The sequence below is a fragment of the Lepidochelys kempii genome, chromosome 5 (assembly GCF_965140285.1).
Source record: "Lepidochelys kempii isolate rLepKem1 chromosome 5, rLepKem1.hap1, whole genome shotgun sequence".
Lineage (NCBI taxonomy): Eukaryota > Metazoa > Chordata > Testudines > Cheloniidae > Lepidochelys > Lepidochelys kempii.
This window is the reverse complement of record NC_136384.1, coordinates 86,426,400-86,447,510: the sequence shown is the minus strand read 5'-3', so window position 1 is coordinate 86,447,510 and position 21,111 is coordinate 86,426,400. Positions and strand designations below refer to the sequence as shown.

The 21,111-nt window shown below is 39.4% G+C and overlaps 1 protein-coding gene across 2 annotated transcripts in view; it reads right to left on the bottom strand.

Moving 5' to 3' along the window:
• Nucleotides 1-15,343: 15,343 nt before the first annotated feature.
• Nucleotides 15,344-21,111, bottom strand: part of SLC71A2 (solute carrier family 71 member 2) — a 51,945-nt gene continuing 46,177 nt past the window's right edge. Inside the window, exons 11-12 of one of the 2 annotated variants that reach the window (XM_073344933.2) lie at nucleotides 19,741-19,898; nucleotides 15,344-16,193 (exon numbers count right to left, since the gene is read on the bottom strand). In XM_073344933.2, coding sequence (XP_073201034.2) covers nucleotides 16,161-16,193; nucleotides 19,741-19,898 — 191 coding nt within the window. In that variant the 3' untranslated portion in view covers nucleotides 15,344-16,160. Of the gene's footprint in view, nucleotides 17,040-19,740; nucleotides 19,899-21,111 lie in introns of both variants that reach the window. The other variant, XM_073344932.2, reaches the window with a different exon arrangement.

Sequence of the window (21,111 nt, the reverse complement as noted above, 5' to 3'; positions counted from 1 at the left end):
AAGCTAAATATGAGTCAACAGTGAGTGTATCGCTGTTGCAAAAAAAGCAAACATTCTGGGATGTATTAGCAGGAGTTTTGTAAGCAAGACACGAGAAGTAATTCTTCTGCTCTATTCCATGCTGATTAGGCCTCAACTCGCCACCCTGCACTTAAGCAGGGAGGAGCTGGGCTGGCTGGCTGGCTGGCAGGCCGGCCGGGAGAAGAAGGCAATACTCTCTGGCTTGGGGGAGGAGGGAAGACGTAAAGCTGCTGGAAAAAGCAGTCAGCATGGTAAATGGCTCACCACATAGGAATGTGGGGTTTAAAAAGGCCTGGCCCCTCCCTTCTTTATTCAGAACAGGCGGGGCAGCAGAACAAAACAGGCTGGGGCTCCATGGTTTGCTGCAGCCCCCTGTGGAAGCAGCATGGCTCCAGAAAAGCAGCAAACAAACAGCATGGTTCCAGGGGCACGGAAAAAAGCAGCAAAAGCAGGATGGTTCCAGGGGCACTGAGAAGGGTAAACTTGGGAAAACAGGGGGGCTGTTACCCTCTCCTGGTCCCAGAGACAGGGAAGGGCAGGCAAAGGCAAATCCCACAGAACGGGGTCAGTGGAAAGAAGGGGAACTAGCATCTCCTGCCCCAGGCACTTCCACCCCCAGGCAGGCTAAAAGCTGCAACCAATGAGGGTGAATTTGCAAGCGAGGCTAGTCAGTGTCTGAAACAATCAATGTGCTTTGCTGAAGGGGGGCAGGCAAGGTAAGTTAACTGTTTCATGTACCAGCAGCTTGCAGCTCAGGGCAGCCCCAGTGGAGACCAAGGGCTGGAAGGGGACCCCAGGCAGACACTATTGCAGCAGGGGCAAAAGGGGGGCAAGGGTGGTGTGTTGCATAACCCAGAGCAGCCTCATGGAATGAGGAAGGGAAATGACCTAAAGGAAGCACCCACGCAGGCAGGTGGGCAGGCTGTGTGCATTAATGGGATAGTCAGTGGAGTTGTGCAGCAAATGGTAAGTGAAGTCGTTTCTGAGGTTGTCTCCACAGCATTACAGCGCTTCCAAAGGGCACAAGGTCACCCATAACCAGGCTGTTCTCTTCCATCAAACACAAGGGACAGCGGTAATGCTGATCCCTGGGGGTGAGTGTGACCTGAACCACAGAGGTTGAGGGGCATGGGTGGCAGAGGTGGTATCCGGCCTTCCAGCCTGGCAAGGGGTGGCAGTTGCAGGGGCTGCTGCCAGATGCAAGGACTGTGCTCAACCAGTCACTCAGTGACTTCATCTGAGGGGGACAGGAGTCAGCTGATTGGGGTAGTAAATACTCTGAAATACTCTGGGCCCAGGAGTGGAAGGTCCAGAAGCGGCACCTTCAGTGTGGGCACTGATAGTATTACACAGCTGCTGCATGCTAATTTGCATTTCCTACAGCAGCTTCAGGCGTGTGGGGTCTGCACAGGTTCACAGGGCAGGCCCAGCCCTGGGCTCAACTTTGGGCAGCAGGACAGGGGCAGGCCCCCCGGCACAGGTAGTGATGCCCGTGTTGGAAACGAAGCCCCTGGGCGTATGGGGACTCATTGGCCATTAGGGCATGTAATCGCATGGGACAGAGTAGAGACTCCCCGGGGGGGTCTCTGGGGGAGCAGGGCTCTGCGGAACTTCCGACATGCAGTCCTGAGTATAGTTAGGCCGGGGTGGCTGGCCCGAAGGTAGTTCACCTACTCAGTACAACTAAATATAAAATCCTGAGAGGCGAATACGTGCATATATTATCCCTAGTGCACAGAGAGGTGTGACAGACAGTACACATGGGCAAGGCAAGCAAAATAGCAAACTGCCCAATAGGCCAAGGGTGCCTAGAACATTAAAATAAATGAATAAATTGGGAGGCTGCCTTCCTCATTTATGCAGGTGTTATAGTACAGGCCAACCCACAGAGGAGCCCTGCCTTGGTTAAGTATACAGATATAATTAAGTGGGCACACAATATGTTTGGGGGGCATGTCCTGGTGTAACGCGGTTGCAAAAAAAGCAAACATCTTTCTGGGCTGGATTAGCAGGAGTGTGGTAAGCAAGCCACGAGAAGTAATTCTTCTACGCCGCGCTGATTCGGCCTCAACTGGAGTATTGTGTCCAGTTCTGGGTACCACATTTCAGGAAAGATGTGGACAAATTGGAGAAAGTCCAGAGAAAAGTAACAAAAATGATTAAAGTTCTGGAAAATATGATCTATGAGGGAAGATTGAAAAAAATTGGGATTGTTTAGTCTGGAGAAGAGAAGACTGAGAGGGGACATGATAACAGTTTTCAAGTACATAAAAAGTTGTAAGAAGGAGGAGGGAGAAAAATGGTTCTTCTTAACCTCTGAGGATAGGACAAGAAGCCATGGGCTTAAATTGCATCAAGGGCACTTTAGGCTGGACATTAGGAAAAAATTCCTAACTGTCAGGGTGGTTAAGCAATGGGATAAATTGCTTAGGGAGGCTGTGGAATCTCCATCACTGGGGATTTTTAAGAGCGGGTTGGACAAACAACTATCAGGGATGGTCTAGATAATACTTAGTCCTGCGTTGAGTGTAGGGGACTGGACTAGATGACCTCTCGAGGTCCTTTCCAGTTCTATGATTCTATACCTAAGTCTCTTGTCAAAACCCTTAAAATGTGAGGAACTTCATGAAAAATGTTCTGCTCTTGTACCATAACTCATTCTTGCTCCGTGGAGCAAGGACTTTACTTCTCATTCGGTAATTTACACAAAGCACTAAATTCAGTTAAAAATCAAATCAATTGAAAAGTTCTTAAAAGTTTTGAAAAATAGAGAGGGAACTTTAGCAAGTGGCAGAACAAACACAGTCCATTGGCTAGAAAATTATGTTATTCTACTGAAATTTGTATAATAAAGAGCCTAGAACCATTCCTTGCTATCAAGGAGTCTTGACGAATTGTTAAATTTCCACTAGCCATGCTATAATATGTAGCAGACAGTATTGAAAAAGCACTCCAGAAAAACTGTGCAAGGAAACTTTTTGCATTTTTATTTGTGGGATCAGATTCAAATGAGTGGTGTTTATTTTTCAGGCCAGATAGTCCTTTCAGGAAATTTGTGTTCAACTTGTATCTTAGGAAGGCTATTTCAGCTGAGAGACGTTCACATCCATAAGATATCTGATCTATCCAAAAAAGGAAAAGGAAAGGAATAATGATAAAATATAGGTCAAATTGAAAGCAAAGGGTACACTTTTCATTGTGTCATATGTAGTAGTTTGGTCAAATTCAAGGGGAGCGTACTGCCAGGATGTCAGATAGGATGTGTCTATTACAGAAAGAAAACGAGACCACTGCCTGGCTGTTTGCTTTCATCTTTTCAGTATTTGTTGCAGTGAAATGATTGCTTTTCTTCCCTTCCTCTGAAGTTTTGGCCTGGTTACTACCCTCTTCAATGAGAGTGATGTGAGATCCAAGAGAACCAATCATTCAAATAATTGATTATTTAGTTTGGTGGCCTAACCAAAAATAACTGAAAAAAATATTTTGGTTCAAACAAAACAATTTTTTGTTCAACCAAAAAAAGTTTTTTTTTCTATTTCATTTTGTTATGTTTCTGGTTGTTTACCTTTTCTATATATTTTTTAAAAATTTAGCTAAATTCCTAAATGAAATGCCATTTCAAAATGAAAAGTTGAAAACATTTTAAACAAACTGTTTTGACATTTAAAACAAAACAAAACTTCCTTTTTTTTCCAGCCAAAACTATTTGCCAAATTTGACCTTACTACACAAATAGTTTCATACAACCAAAAAAATTTTGGGTGTGGAATAAAGTATTTGCTGTGGGGAGAAAAATCACCCATCTGTAATAAAGAAGCATTCCTTAGCCTTAGTTGAAAGAAAATATGTAATTTTAAGGCCTTGCAACATTTTTACCTATCTATCTAACTGGTTTTATTATTACTAATAAACCTGCAAGATTTCCAAAGTTTGTTCAGAGTTATTAACTCCCAAAGACTTCTGTGCTTGTCTCACTACTCTTCATGTCAATCGCAAAATTTTTATTGACTTTAATGAGCGCAGCACTTCCAAAGGAATTAAGCATGTTAAACACTTCACAGGATCGTGGTCTGATTTACCTTCAAGGAGATAAATTTACAGACAAGATTCACCAGTACATTCCAGTTAAACTGTGTTTCTGGCTACATTGTGCCCTCAGAGCCAACCAGTGAATCTCTCCTTAGATTTCTATGGGTCCCCTGCATGAACTAAAGACATCACAGCCATCCAAAGAAACATATTTTCGTGCACTGCTTTTGGTTTGTGTGTTAGCTACTGTAAGCCTATTGCACTAGAAGTCAGACAAAAATGATCAAGAAGAAATACACTGCAATTCTGGAAGATGGTCCAGACAGAGCAGATTGGCGGTTCAGTGTAAGATTTATTCTCATATATATATTATATTGTTCAGGAATAAGGAAGAGAGGAATAAAAAAGAGTGAAACACAGTTGATGCCTTTACAAACGACTATGTATGGGGTGTCTATCAGTGAGGAAGACGGTCACATTGTACCTGACATAAACCCAACTGTCTCGCTGTCAGTGTAGATATCAAGATATAATTTTCTCAGATACATGAAGGAAATAAAACTAGCTCTTTCTACTTCCTGATATTCTATAGCCTGTATCTGTGATGGTACAAAGAATAACTTAATAGAAAATTCTAGTCTGGCAGCCTAAAGGAGGCAAATACAATGAGCCACTGAAATTTGCAGAAGGTATTAAAATTCAGCCCAAGAACATTTGGTAGATATCTCCCCCATAATGCTCAATAGAATTAATTTTACTTTTGTTATTAGACAGCTGAAATTTTTTTATTCTGATGCATTGTTACTTCAGTCAAACTTACCTTGGGTCCCCACAGGGATCCCAGACAGACCAGAAACCCTAGGAATAATTGCTTCTCCAAAACTTTTACGATACCCTGGTTAAATAGAGTTTACCTAAACGTAGGCAAACAGAGTTCTCACAGCCTCTCTGTTCCTAAAGATTGATATTCCTTCGGCAATACCATGCCAATGCTAGCACAAAATCCACTCTGCAGAAGCAACATTGCATTTCTTGGAAATACTGACAAAAGATCCTTCTTTACTGAAGATGTCTTGAATACCCTTTTCACTACATAAAAGGTCACAACATCAAATCACTAAGGAAAAGGGACATGCTTTTATGAGCATGCTTATCTTTAAAACTTTGCAGCACAGTGAGACAAATTCATCCCTGACTTCAGTGAAGTGACACAAGGGATGAATTTGATCCCTATATAAGGCTTTTCTTTTTTAAGTCATCTTCATTCCAGACTGGCACAAATGGATATGACAATATTGCCAAGGATTCATTTTGCCCCAAACTATCACAAATTCCTACAACAGGATCAAAAGAATTACTGCTGGATGCACAATAAGCAGTTACTGTTAAAACAAAATACAAAATGCAGAAGATGAAATTTCTTGTATTCCAGAAACAAAATGCTACGTACAGAGAAATCAGCAAAGCTACTTACAGCTGAAGTTTACCTTGTTTCCTTTTAATACTTTGCTAGCATTAGTGAGTTCATTCTGTGGCCCACATGTGCATGAGATAAAGAAAAATACAGCTTGTGGGGCAAATGTTCTAAAACGCTCATAATTCCCACACCAAGAAATAACTCTGGAAATCTGAGGTCCATTAACCTGAGGAAAAAGCTTTCCCTACGCTACCATCACCACCGATTATCTTCAAAGCAAGATACTACCTTTGTTCACACTCCAGCCTGGGTAGCAGTATGGTTCAATGAAAAGGTCACTCACCTGGGAGTCAAGCCACCTAGGTTCTATTCCTGGCTCTGTCACTGGCACTGTTGTGTGACCTTGGCAAGTCATTTCACCTCTCTGTGTTTCATTTTCTTGAGCTCTCAAATAGAGATGTTGATATTTTCTTTCCTTTGTACAGCACTTGAGATCCTTGGATGAAAAATACTATGCAAGTGCTAAGTACTTTTATTAATTATTATTATTATTATTATAACCTTCTATACAAATGGGACCATATTTTGAAACCACAGATACCAAATCACACCCACCAACATAATTGTTTACACCAAACTTACATTTGTGTGGGTAATCGGAGTAATTGATGTGGCTGTTCTGTGCATAGTTACTGATGAATATATGCCTGCATCTATTCCAGGCCAATTTAGGGCCCAACTTTTGAAAAAAATTGGCCATGAAGTGTTCCAGGCTTAAAAACAAAAATCACATGTGTACAAATACTAACAGTGGGATTTTCAGAAACACAGAGGATTGATGAAAGTTAATGGTCATTTTACCATTGACTTCAATGGGAGCAGAGTCAAGTAGAAGCTGAGCACTTTGAAAAATCTCACTTACACTACAATTACCTAAAGGCTGTTGCTAGCGTATGTCTTGCACTCACAGCAGACTAACAGCACAGGGGTGGCGCAAGGTACCAGCCAAGGACAATTTGCCTCACTGTGCTCAGAAGCAAGCTTTGCATCGTTTTAAAGATGATAATAATAATAGCATACTTTTTTAAAACCACAATTCTAAAGTTCGCTATTTTAATCCAATTAAAAAAAAACTAAATAAAAAAGATAATGAAAGCAACACAACAGCAAGGTCTCCTGTCCTGTCCCAAGGGATCCCATGGATGTGCTACAGCACAGAATATATTGCAGTCCCAAAGATGCAAGCTCTCGGTAGAAAAACCCCTGACTCCTGCCCTTTCAAGATCCTACCTCAGGGCATACATGATATTCCTCAATACGCTCAATTTTTAGTCTAGATGAATTAGGGAAATATATTTTGAAGCCCTAAATATAACTTTGATGCAGCATCAAAATGAACTAGATTTAATTGGTAGTATTAAAATAGTGTGTTACAATATAACCATCTAATAGTTTGTTCGGTTTCAAGTCTCAGTGCTAATAATGAAATAAGACAAAAAAGGTTAAAAATAGGCTCAGCATTTAGGAAATGAGGGTCTGTGCCAACACTCTTACTAAGAACAGAATGAATCAGCTATACTCAAAACACCTCTGTCATTAACATGATGCAATCCTGGACCTATAATCTGATGCATTGTATGAAGAGTGAAAAAAAAGAGAATGAGTCTTGCTGCTTGGAATGTAAAACCGCAAGTGTGATCCAGAATGCAATGTACAGTACCCAGGAATGCAAACTAAAGAAATAATACACAGCTTTTGGGAGGCTGTAAAAATAAAACAAAATAACATACCAGGGAGATTTGAAGAAAAGTAATAAAAAAATTCAATAATTTAGTAGCCGGTAGGTTGCTAACCTGAGGCCAAGAGAATTTCATTTTCCAACATCAAGGCTTGCATTTTCAGGTTCAGAACAGGAAATTAAAAGACTACTTTTCCCTTTTGCCATATGTAAATGTTTTAAGTCCAGCCAGGATGGAAAGAAAAGAAAGAAAGAAAGAAAGAAAGAGGAAAACCCCAGCATCTTGATCAAGTGCAGTCAGGCACAGTACAGGATTGACAAGTCCACCTGAAGAGCACACACGACTAGTCCTGCACTCTACATAGCAAACATAGAAGTACCACAGCTACTATTTATGAAATATTCTTTCCATGATTTCTAGAGGAGCACAGCACTGAAGGTGCTTGCATGCTGGATTTTAAGTGTTCCTCCCACATCTGTGTAAACGTCTCCATCTGTGCGTGTGTGTTTGTATACACACCAATTGTACTTTTTGACTCTAAAGAAGCAAGTGCATTTTCTGTAGATTGAAAAACTTCATAATATTTATAAACTATTACAAATCCTGGAGTTTTGAAGGGTTTCTGGACAAAAAAATTAACACATCTTTAACAAACTTGGTTAGTACAAATGATTACAAGTAGAGTTCTGGAGACAGAAGACACTGTGAAAATAAAAGCAGGCTAATGCTAAGGGCTCCTTTGAGAGTGGGAGATATTAAGGTTTCTTCTGATTTTGATACTCCTTCAGAAGAACAATTATCACATTATTGGAAAACTGAAGAAATTCTATTCTGCCCAAATAATACTGCCGCAGGTGCATAAAAAGCTATTTTTATTTTGGTATATGACATGTTGCTGGGTGCCAAAACTGTAGCTCTGACTCATCATCACAACTTCATCATTTCTATTGTGTCATGTGGTCCAGCTCTTAGCCAAAGGTGACCATGTAGATCCTGCTAAAATCCATCGCATGAGCAGTTCATTCCAATAACAACATGTCAAAGCACAGTGATTCTTAGAAAACCCTTCCCCTCTTAGTCCTACAAGCCAGTATATCAGAGAAAGAGGGACCTTTGGGATATGGCAGTGGTCAAAATCTTATCTGTTATAGTTTATGACTCAATTATCTTCATTGCCTGTTGCAGTGGCGAGAAATTGAGTCAATTTGTAGCCGTAAATTACAATGTGACAATCAGAAGAGGGATAAACCTGCCATTTTCTAGTGCTATAAATTTTGTCCCCAGCTTCACCCAGCTCAGCATTTTGAGAACATAAGCTGCCATAACATTGTTTGGCTTGATTTGTGTTCATCGGGATGGAAATTTGAGTTTTTCTCACCTTCAGCAAAAGAGTATTTTAGATTTAAATTTTTTTAGGACAATTAAGTGAGTTATTCGTGTTGGGGGGAGGGAGGGAGAGATCCTCAGGTTTTGATTTACACTACAGTATAATTTCCCTTAAAATGCTGACAAGACCTCCATGGAAGTCAAGATAAAACTGTTAGACATAGATGGCTTTTGTTTACTTCAGTACTATTCTGATGGGATGGATATATTGTCAGAATAATGTCTTGTAGTTACAATGATTAAGTCCATTTCTGCATTACAATACTCACACACATTTCCTCAGCAAACATGCTTTTCTACTTTGACATATGGACTCACAGACCATCTTAAACAGAAGGCTTTTGTTAAAGAAAACAACTACAGACACAAACAGGCTTCCACACAACTCGAGTTCCAGCTTGTCCTCTTTGTTTATCATGGCCATTGGCTAGAACTTGATCCAGTACACAGATACACAAAACAATATCCTGCATATTAATATTTCTAAAAACAAACAATCCAATTCATCCAGAAAAAAGTATGTTTCAGATAAAAGAACAGAAACATCAAATTAATCTCAAAACATACCACATAATCGAGAGATCTTTCATATTTAAGACTAGCAAGCATATAGTAATACCACAGAAAACCTATTTGGGACTGTGGTATATATTTATCCAATTTACTTTCCAACACTCCACATTTTGTTAGCCTTGGACTGATGGCCCAACTCCAGTAAGTAAACTGTTGACTGAATACTATTTTTATTTTTTGTTAGATAAAAGCATGATACAGCTAAACAAAAGTTGTGGGTATTCACAACTTTCGTTGTGAAGTTGTGGGCATTCACTCCAACAGATGGCAATGTTTTCAACTAGAGATTCATCCAGAGAGGAATAGCTTGCTTTAGCCATATCCACAGCTGCTTTTAGTTCCTCCTGACATTCCTGAGGGCATGCATACAAGTACAATATGATGAATGCCTCCCAGAACTTGTTATAATTAAAGGGTCACTGTTAACTTGAAACACAGTCAATTTCAAAAATGAGTGAAAAGTAGTATCAGGTACTGTACCTGGCCCCTGAAAAATTTGTTGGTTTTACAATCACGTTTTCCTGTTTTTCTTGTACTGTTATTGTGTGAAAGATCCTTGTCTAAAGAGGGGAGAGGAAATAGTGAAACTGACTAAATACAAAGTGCTGTCAAAGGTGCAAAGTAAATAAATGGGGAAAATAACTTTAAAAAAAAGTTATAGGGATCTTTAATGTTATAGAACAGTTATTATTAAAACCTTTTGTTTTCACATAACCCTGACTTTCTGAAATATTGGGATTTTGTCACAACAACACAGGCAAAATTTTAGTCCCAAATATTTAGGTTGATTTTCCATTCTCATGCAACTTAAAAACTTTTCTCTATAATTAAAAATAATATATTCTAACCACTTCAGTGAAGCTCATACAGACACAGACTTCACCCACTCACAAGATGGGGGCCTGATTTAACACAACATGTAACAAGAGAACACTATGAACAATGGGAGGTGAAGAGTATCTGGAGGATAAGAGTGACAGTATATGATCATAGCTCGTGTGCATTTCCAATACTAAGTACAAAACCATTTGATTTTTAAAAAGAATTAAATGTCTGAAATCCACACTCTCCATCCCCTTAGCAGTTATCCAATTGCAAGCATAAAGAAATGGGGGCGGATGCAATAGGAAATCATAAACAATAATGGTTAGGGAGGAAGGGGCAGTTATTAAAAACCTTGAAGATGAAGACAAGAAACTTGAAGTTGATGCAGTGGAGAGGGAGAAACTAGAGCAAGGATTCCAAAAGAGTGCTTGATATGATCGAGATGACAGGCAAGTAAAATGTTTATAGCTATAGCAGCTTCATTTTAAATGGATTAGATGTAGGTAGACTATACATAAAGCATATGTTAAAACCCAAGCACAGGGGAAAAAAGAAAACCATAAAAATAATCCCATAAACAAGTGTTGTTTTGGAACGCTGTATTTCTATTCACAGCACTTTCATTTACTTGTTAAGCTACCCCAGAGCCTTAGAAGTGAAATATTCAAAAGTGCCCAGCCCCACAGAAATCTAATTTTTTTCTATTTTTAAAATTAAAGGTCTTGAGTCAAACCATTATGTATTATGTAATGAATCTGTAACAAAAAGAGCTGTATAACATTGCCAGCTAGTGGTCAGTTGACTTCAAAACACAACTCAAATCTAGCAGTTTCAATATTTTTGAAATGTAATAAAAGCTTTGACTTTGTTGTTTAAGATGATGACAGTAAAAGAAATTATAAGCATCATTCTGCAGCATATTTGCCATAAGCTAAAATCTATATAGTGGTAACATTTAATGGACATGTTGTTAAATAGTTTGGTACCCTGAACTTTGCACTTCTTTTTAAGTTTTCCAATTCAAGAGCACTGGTGTATTTCAAAAACATAAAACCACCAAATTTACAGAATGTAACAAAATTAGTTATTGTTTGATTAACATTAATTATTTCACTACCAGTCCCATTACTGGGCCATAAAATCTTACTCCTGTGATTTTAATATGTATTTTTATGATTATAATTACTGGAAAAATATTGCATGCAATGAAAAAATTTACTTCAGTGAACACATTCCAAACTCTGCAACACAACATAAATGTGGAAAGGATACTAAAAGGAACTGGGAGAAGAATGAAAGTACAGTACTCACTTCAGAAAGTAGTAAAGACAGATAATTCTTCCTAGCTGTGCGTGTAAACACCATTTTATTAAATGGGGTAAGTATATCAACACTGACTAATATAAAATTAGGGAGTGCGGGAGGCACAGGAGAGTTTCCAAAGAATTCATTACAAGCTAATGCTCAGGTCCTACAAATGCTTATGCACATGTTTAACTTTACTTCTGAGATTAGCCCTATTGATTACAATAGGACTTCTTGCTATAGTAAAGTTAAGTACCTACATCAGTGTTTGCCAGTTCAGGGCCTAAACATTGTACAGCAGGATATGCCACCTGCTACAAAATTAATATAAAGAAAGCAAATCATCAGAGACCAACCTGCAATCCACACAAAATGTAGAAAAAGCTTGCCTATAATGTAATAGAAGTCGTAACTTGGTCATAGGACTTTTTTTTTTTAAAGGGCAAATTCTACCTTTACACCTAGGCTACATCTATACTAACAGGAAGGGTCCAGGGGTGTCATTCCCAGCTCAAATAGACATATTCACGCTAACTCTTATCTAAGCTAGTGTGCTAAAAACAATAGTGTAGCTGTGGTAGGAAGGGCAACATCAGCAGCCGCATGGGCTATTTGCCCTGACTACAAACCCATGCAAACCCTGTTGGTACACACGGAGGGCTGCTCACACATGCTGCCGCTCTCACGCATGCTGCCACTGCTCATGCTACCGTGACTACACTGTTTTAAGTGTGTTGTATTAGAGCTAACACAAGTGTGTTTGTGCAAGCTGGGAATCACACTCTTACTGTGTAGTGTAGACATAGCCCTACTAGTGTTACTCTGTTACAATGGGTGAGGGCTGATTTGGTTCTTTATTATAAAAAGAAAGACATTCTGTGCTAGTTATCATAATCTTCCATGGAAAGTATATTCATACTGAAAACACAACCATCGTTTAAAAAGAGGGTTTTGTTTTGTTCAATGAAATATAAATTTCACCCATGCTCATGCAGATAGGAAACAATACAAGCTTAATAAGGTTATTAGGTAAGAGAGACTGAGGATATAGAATGTATGGCACTCTGTGGGCTAATAGTTTCCTTGAACTAGATACATGATTTAATGAAACTAACTCATTTCAGATTTTGCAACTAGAACCTTCAAAGACAAACATAAATGCACCATTATTGCTCCCTAAAGTTCCCGCTCTTGAAGGCTGCCTTTCAGCGTGTGTGTGTGTGTGTGTGCACGCGTAGGATTATTGAGACAAAGGAAGTTTACAGTGTTGTAGCACAATAAGGGCATAGTCCCTTGTCATAAATATAAAGGGAAGGGTAAACACCTTTAAATTCCTCCTGGCCAGAGGAAAAACCCTTTCACCTGTAAACGGTTAAGAAGCTAGGATAACCACACTGGCACCTGACCAAAATGACCAATGAGGAGACAAGATACTTTCAAAGCTGGAGGGGGGAGAAACAAAGGGTTCTTTGTGGGTGATGCTTTTGCCGGGAACAGAAAAGGAATGGAGTCTTAGAACTTAGTAAGTAATCTAGCTAGATATGTGTTAGATTCTGTTTTGTTTAAATGGCTGATAAAATAGCTGTGCTGAATGGAATGTATATTCCTGTTTGTGTCTTTTTGTAACTTAAGGTTTTGCCTAGAGGGATTCTTTGTGTTTTGAATCTGATTACCCTGTAAGGTATTTACCATCCTGATTTTACAGAGGTGATTCTTTTACTTTTTCTTCAATTAAAATTCTTCTTCTAAGAACCTGATTGCTTTTTTCATTGTTCTTAAGATCCAAGGGTTTGGGTCTGTGTTCACCTATGCAAATTGGTGAGGATTTTTATCAAGCCTTCCCCAGGAAAGGGGGTGTAGGGTTTGGGGAGGATTTTGAGGGGGAAAGACGTTTCCAAGCGGGCTCTTTCCCTGTTATATATCTGTTAGACGCTTGGTGGTGGTGGCAGCAATAAAGTCCAAGGACAAAAGGTAAAATAGTTTGTACCTTAGGGAAGTTTTAACCTAAGCTGGTAAAAATAAGCTTAGGGGGTTTTCATGCAGGTCCCCACATCTATATCCTAGAGTTCAGAGTGGGGAAGGAACCTTGACATCCCTCCTCAAAGAAAAAGGAAGAAAATTCCAGACTTTAACGTCCAAAGAAATATGTGACTTTCCAACAAGATTGCCTATGCCTCAAGGCATAGGCGAACTCAGTGACTATGGTTCTCAAACTGTGCATTGGGACCCCAAAGTATGTCACAATGCCATTTTAGTGCAGTTGTCAGGACTGGCTTAGACTTGCTGGGGCTCAGGGCTGAAGCCCGAGCCCCTCCACCTGGGGTCAAAGCCTGAGGGCTTCAGCCCTGGGTGGCAGGGCTTAGGTTACAGGCTGCCCTGCCTGGGGCTGAAGCCCTTGGGCTTCAGTTCCACCCCACCCCCCCACCCACAGTGTAGTGGGGCTTTGGCCCCCCCATCCTGGGCCACTGGGCTCCAGTGTGCTGAGGCTTTGGTCCCCCCTCCTGGGGTCATGTAGTAATTTTTGTTGTCAGAAGGGGGTTGCAGCACAATGAGGTTTGAGAATCCCTGGTCTAACTCGAACAACATGCTGGGTTTTGTTAGGGTTGCCAACCTTCCAGGATTGTGCTGGAGTCTCCAGGAATTAAAAGATTAATCTTTAATTAAAGATAATGTCATGTGATGAAACCTCCAGGAATAGGTCAAACTAAAATTGGCAAACTAGGTTTTGCAGATGGACCGACCAATTCCTCTGCTAGGATTTTCTCTTCTGATCAATTCTGCTTAGTAACGGGTGCTACAGTCTTTTCAGAGCAACACTGATGCCTTGAAGTATTCCTCAGACTGTGGTGTGCAGGTCTCTAAGGTGCCACAAGTACTCCTTTTCTAGGTTTAACACTATGTTAGCAGAAATCAGGATTTCCTGTTATTTTAGTTGCTAATGCAGGTTTTTCACAGGGCTGCTGTCAAGGGGATTGATCATATGTATTTTTATGACTATAATTACTGGAAAAATATTGCATGCAATGAAAAAATTTACTTCAGGTGAACACATTCCAAACTCTGCCACACAACACAAATGTGGAAAGGATACTAAAAGGCACTGGGAGAAGAAAGAAAGTACAATACTCACTTCAGAAAGTAGTAAAGACAGATAATTCTTCCTCCTAGCTGTGCGTGTAAACACCGTTTTATTAAATGGGGTAAGTATATCAACACTGAATAATATAAAGTACATATGGGCATTAAGGAGTGGGGGAGGCACAGGAGAGTTTCCAAAGAATTCATTATAAGCTAAAGCTAAGATCCTACAAATGCTTATGCACATGCTTAACTTTACTACTGAGACTGGCAAGAAGTCCTATTGTTCGAATTCCTTCTCTGCATCAGGCAGAGTGAGGAATCAAAATTCCCAATGGAATTGAGTGCTGCTGCTGTTCTAAGTCCCTTCTTGCAAGGTGCCTAAGACTACTGACTCTAAGGGCATGGCTACACTGGAAACTTCAAAGCACTGTTGTGGGAACGCTCCTGCGGCAACGCTTTGAACCGTGCAAGCGTGGTTGTGCACGAGCGCTGGGAGAGAGCTCCCAGTGCTCTGAGCCTGTTTACACTAGCGCTTTAAAGCGCTCTGACTTGCTGCGCTCAGGGGGGTGATTTTTCACCCCCCGAGCCAGCAAGTTAGAGCACTATAAATTACAAGTGTAGCCAAGCCCTAGAAGAGAGTTCCTAGTAGGAATAGGCACCTTCTAAGTATTTGACAACTCAAACGCATAAGATTAATATTTCACTGTTATCCGTCCTCCCCTCCCAGATCTCTGTTGCACCCAACTGTCACACCTTGTCAAACCTATATTGTGAGCTTTCTGATACAAGAGTATCTTATTACTTGTATGTTCAAACATAACATTATGGGGACCTGAAACTTTATTGGGGGGTATTGAGCCACTAATAATATAATATAATTTGAGTGGTAAATCATCTTCAATCTGAAGTAGGGAAAATGAAATGGAAGTAATAAATAACTGCAAGAACACACACTTAACACATGAAACCTAGGAAATATAAGTTGCAGATTTATTACGGAAGCTTAACTTAAAAACCAAACTGCATAGTACAAAAGGTCTGTTATCTCTGCTCAAGGTGGAACAAGTTTCAAAATATATAATTTTTTAAAATTTGTTCAGTCAGTACACAATCCTTTATAAAAACTGTATATCTGTCAGTACCCTCATTGCATTTATAAATACAAGATTTACACAGCACCCCCATCTGGAAAAAATTAGAACTCCTTACAAATATCTACATATATTTCATACGTACAAAACATTCATAGGAGTACTTTGTTAAAGTCAGGTTTTGTTTAATGGTTCATTTACACTGCAACAAAATACATATAAATCTGTATAATTTTTCATAAAATGTCTAAAAATTAGCATAACACTTTGTAGACTCAACTTCTTTAAAGCATCTTTTAGAAAAGAACTTAATATGCATATTTCCTTGAGATTCATCACGTGAGACACATTGATATGAAGGCTAAATGAGAATAAATGCACACTAAGTAGCAGTTAAGGCAGGGGTGAAATTAGTGTGAAGAGTTATTTTAATACGGCAGATCAGAGTGACAAAATGCAATAAATACACACAAGTCTTGATGTAAGCCGCCTCAGCATCCAGTTAACTAGCCCTCACACAAACGAAGAACGTCTGTCTACATTTGTGGTGCTATACAGTCAATCATTAAAATAATTTTCTACTAGCAGAGCGGTGATGCTATCAATGCTCACAGGTGCCAACTGGATTTTCTTTTTAGCCACTTCAGGTCAGACATCGTTCTGGAATGTGGGTTTAAGACTTGAATATGTCCTTCACTCATAGGCAAGTTTTACGTGATCCCTCATCTGTAAAAAGTAATTGTTTAGTTTTATCAACACCCTAAGGAGTCTACCGGATTTTGTATTAGTATGAGATACAAATATTTGAGAATATGGGTTCAGGAATTTTAATATGACCTTTAATCATCCGCAATATTTCAGATACTAAAACTATGTAGATAGGTTTGCAAGGAACCAAGGAGGTTTACACAGGGCCATACATCCAAAGAAAAGGCTTAAAATGCAAAACTTAACCTTTAACTATTTTGGCAGGAACTGTAGTCTGCCTCAAACCTGCTTATTTTGTTTATAGTGACTTTGGGAACTGAATGTTCAAAGTATTTTATTAAAGTTTGCTCTCTGCAAGGTCTGTGCATTTAGGTTTTCAATCCAACATCAGGGCTTGAGATGGCATTTGCAGTTACATATCAGGTACAGGGGGGAAAAGAGGACTCAAACCTTACCTTGCCCTAGTACACAAAACTAAACACCACAGTAAATGTTGACAGTATGAACCCTAAGTGGACACCAATATCCACAACAAGTGGCCTTCACTTGAACATGGCTCTATCCTCCCTTAAGAGACCAGAGGCTCACTGCATTCTGTCCTGTTTTCTGGGTTCACAGCTCAGTGCATGAATTTTGATTTGCAGCCTCCTTTTTCAAAGCTAGCTCTCAGACACTGCTGTCTTGCAACAATGGTTCAATGTCGTCATCGCTGCCACGATCTGGGTTGTTGCTCTGGGCACTGCTGATGCTATGCTTCCTGGTACAGCTGGCTTTACTGTGCTCAGGAATGAATAAGGCAACCAGAAAAGCTAGAAGAACTGCACATGCTCCAAACAGGAAAGGTGGGCCAGGGATGATAGCTCTCTGCAACAAAACAGGCAAATCAGAAAAATATGAAACTGACATATCTACTTGATAAAAATATTACACCACTGAAACAGGAGGTAATAGGACAACAATTTTAAAAAGCTGTTTACTAAATGTATATCTAACTGCATGCTCAATTTGTATGTGCATTACAACTAGAGCTGGCTGAAATTTTCAGTGGATACTTCACGCCCTGAATAAAAAGTTTCATTCAACTGAAAACTATTTGTGAATTCATGTCAAGTTCACCAAATAGCTATGACTGAAAGCATTCCCCTGAAGCAGTTGAACTAAAAACAAGATTAAAACCTGTTTTTGATTTTATTGGTTCTTTATGATGTATAAAGATGCTAAAGCTATTGTAAAAATACTGTATTAAGCCCACCTTTCTTTTTTTATTTTTGTAATGAACAGAAGCATCAGATCTGTCTCAACCTAAACAGCGTCACGTTAAGACGTCACCTGAGCATCCAGGTGACGTCTTAACTTCCAGCAAAGGGGGCCCTCCAAAGATCCTGACCAGGTCTTCCAGCAAAGACAGGGAAATGAGGATGTGATTTTAAGCTCAAGTCAAGAAGAAAAGAAACCACCATATAGAATTCAAGGGGGCACATTTTTGGTTTTCTTAGTTTACCCTTTTAAAAAACGGCAAAGGAGAGAAATCTTCAAACTACTCTGTCCTGTCGAACAAGGAGTCAGCAACGAGCATGTGCTGCATGGCCCTCACTTCACCATGCTTGCATGTATTCAAAGACTTAACATGGGGCTACTCAAATGACATGATCTACCAGGTGTAGGCATCGGCATGTTCAGCAGTCTGTATCTACCCCTCAGGGAAGGTCCTCTTAGGGTTCCAAATCTATTTCAGTGCAACTAACAATTTTAAGTGGAGGGATAAAGAATGAAGAGCACCAAGTTTCACATCATAAATCAGTTTTAAGAATTGAATACGAATTTGAATAGCAGGCATACATTTGCGCCACGATTAACCCTATCAGCAGTGCAAACTGAAGAGAAGTTCATTACTGTGGGGATATGTTGATTCAAGTTATCTTCTTTCTATTCTTTATCTGCAAAGGGGGAGGCTAAAAACCATTGCAGTGATCCAAGTTTCAGTGGGTTCTCAGGCTGGCATCATCTTTGCAAGTTTCCAAAGCCTCCAAAGAGTTGCAGATAAATTTTATTGTGCAAACGTAAGCTTCTCCTTAAGACTGATCACAGGCTTCAGCTGACTTCCCTGGAAAGGCAATCTTAACTTCCAGGATTAATAACCTTGACAGAAGATTTGATAGCGCTAAGCATCATACCACACACATACAGGTGATAAAGAAAAGTTCAAGCACTGGGAAGACAGTATTTTAACACAAGAGCAACTCTGTCTTGGATGGAAAAAAACACAAATGATACTGGAAAACCAAATTTGTCACAGAATGTGACTGTAACTGGAGTCCCAGTAGAGAAAGCAACCACAAATTTTTTTGATTGTTACTGAAAAGGCAACTTTTTCCTGGAATTAGAACCCTTTTTACACACAGAAAAATGTTTCAGGTTTCTCAGTACAATGAGAAAATGGTCACTGAGACCAGTGGCACACATGCAGGATCCTAAAGTTATATTCTGCTTTATGAAAAGAATCTTCAGAATGAAAGAAGCTCCACTTAACTGGAACCTTGCTCATCATCACTAATAATTGGAAGCAAACATGATTTTAAAATACTGAAAATTCTGCAACAAAATGCACTTTTAAAATGTCTTCTGACAAGTGTAGCTTAGTTTTATGTATGATATACTAGTGAATGGAATGTGGAATATTCTGTAAAGGAAATGAATTCTTACTAATGTAAGATCTTAATACATCAATCTACGGTTAAAAATTTGATTTCAAGTGCACAGAGATAATTAGGCCTCTTGGAAAAACAGGGTTTTCAGGCAAGACTTGAAAGAAAGAGTGAGAGCTGAATGGGTCAGGGTAGAAGATAGCACAGACGGCCAAGAGAGAGAGCAGCAAGACAGGTGAAACAGCTAAACAAAGTTTTGATAAAAGAGTGAAGGGGCAATAAAAACCATGAGGTAGGCGGGGACATAGGCAACAACAAGAAGCTTAAACTTTACAAGATGGACCAAGGGAAAGACAGCAAAGGCATTTCAGAAGCAACTTCTTAGTACTACTGGAGGGAATCAAAAAAGGGGTTACAAGGTATTCATGCAAAATGTCAAAGAGAAGGTGCAAGTCTATTGAAGCATATTTTTCTAGAAAGCCTGCGTTTAAAAACTTGTGGGCCAGAGGATGCTTCTCTTGTTATGATCACTATAAAAACTATATGCCCTTTCATACTTGCATAATCAGACCTGTACTGTCATGTTAATGAGGAAACTGGCTGTAATTAAATAAACAAAATCTTTTAACCTCCCCATCAACAATAAATCACATATTATTGCATCGAAAATCATAGCTGCACACAAAGTTTATTCTTATGTCAAAAGATTATTATTAGCTCCACTATAATAACTAAAAACCAAAGCTATTGCTTTGGCTCTAACATCTGTTATTTACTTTTCTCTTTAAAGTGTCTCTTATATAATTAAGAATAAAACTAAAGCATAGGAACAAATACCAGGAGTTCCAGATCAAAATATTTTAGTCATGCAAATTTGATATTTGTGACTGAAAAACAATGAAAGCTGGCCATGGATTTACCTCATCACTAGGATCCTGCATGGCGTTCTGATCAGAACTCTGGACAGGTGCCAATTCATTGAGTTCCACATGGAAGAGAAAGAATATAAAGCCGTAGAGAGCTGGTCCAAGGCCATTACACAGACCTCTGATTCCAGTTATTATTCCCTGGACAACACCTGTGAAAGGAAAAGTTAATGGTAGTGAAGATGGCAGCCTTTTCATTAGCCATCCCTTATTTTTATATATGGTACAACCACACACAACTTCTCATAATTACTGTATAATTCTATCATGTAATAGACTAACCTTACCTTTCACATGAGAGGGTTTTAATAAATGCCTTCAAGGAAGGTTAGCTGGATTTTAGTTAGCTTCCACATGGGCACAGTTTGCTCAATATATTAATGTGCTCCTAGCAACATTTTCAATTTTGAAACTGAGGGGTCTGAATTAGAAGTTATCAAAATTTCCCAGCTATAATGCGTGAGCTCAGCCTCCATGCTCTCCCTAACTCAACTTCTCTCCACACCTATAGTAAACAAAAGAGGCTTAAGATGGTATTTGCCTTACCTAAAAGATAGTTAGCCTTGGTTATAAACAAACAGGTAAATTTCTACCTGCAAAATACCCCCGTCAAGCTAACATTCTGTTCCCCATCAGTAACATCCTGCCCTTGTCTGGTCCTCCTCAGATAAATTTTATTCCTGCTCCAACTCAGAGGTAGCTCCGGAAGTTCAAAGTACTGAGTTAATAAAGGTTTGCCCACATTTGTGGCAGTTGCTGACGGATACTAACTTACATAAACAAGTGTCATCATTAAGCACTGCCTGTGTACGAGGTGATGCTGTATAAGACAAAAGAAGCCCATCTGTCTTGACGAGCTTACAAACTAAAGAGACAGACATGAACAAAACAGATCTTCAGATTGGTGTGAACTATTTTTAAATTAAGCGGAGACCATTTTTACTGACACAGGTAGTATAAAACCAGGGAAAGTGTGATTCCCATGAGCCACTGGAACAAAAAAAGTATGGAAGAATCCTTTTGGCTTTAGTGAGTGAAAGTCACTTAGTTTTGTTTAATTTCTGTTCAGTTTTGCAGGAGCTATGTGTAATTACAATGGCTGTTTCCTCTCCACTAGGTGGCATAATGTCACTCTGGAATTACATAAATCCTTTCATGTACAGCTTTCTAGGTGGCTTTGAATCAACAGTGCACAGCTGTATTTCCCCCTACCTTTTCCCTGCTACTTTCAATTGTTTACTGCTTGAAAAAACTATTCCTTCTACAATACAACCACCCAACAAGGGCAATATTCATTTGAAACTTTGTTCGCTCTTAGAATGTAATCACTGTAAACTGTGTTAGGCCTACAGAAAACTACCATCA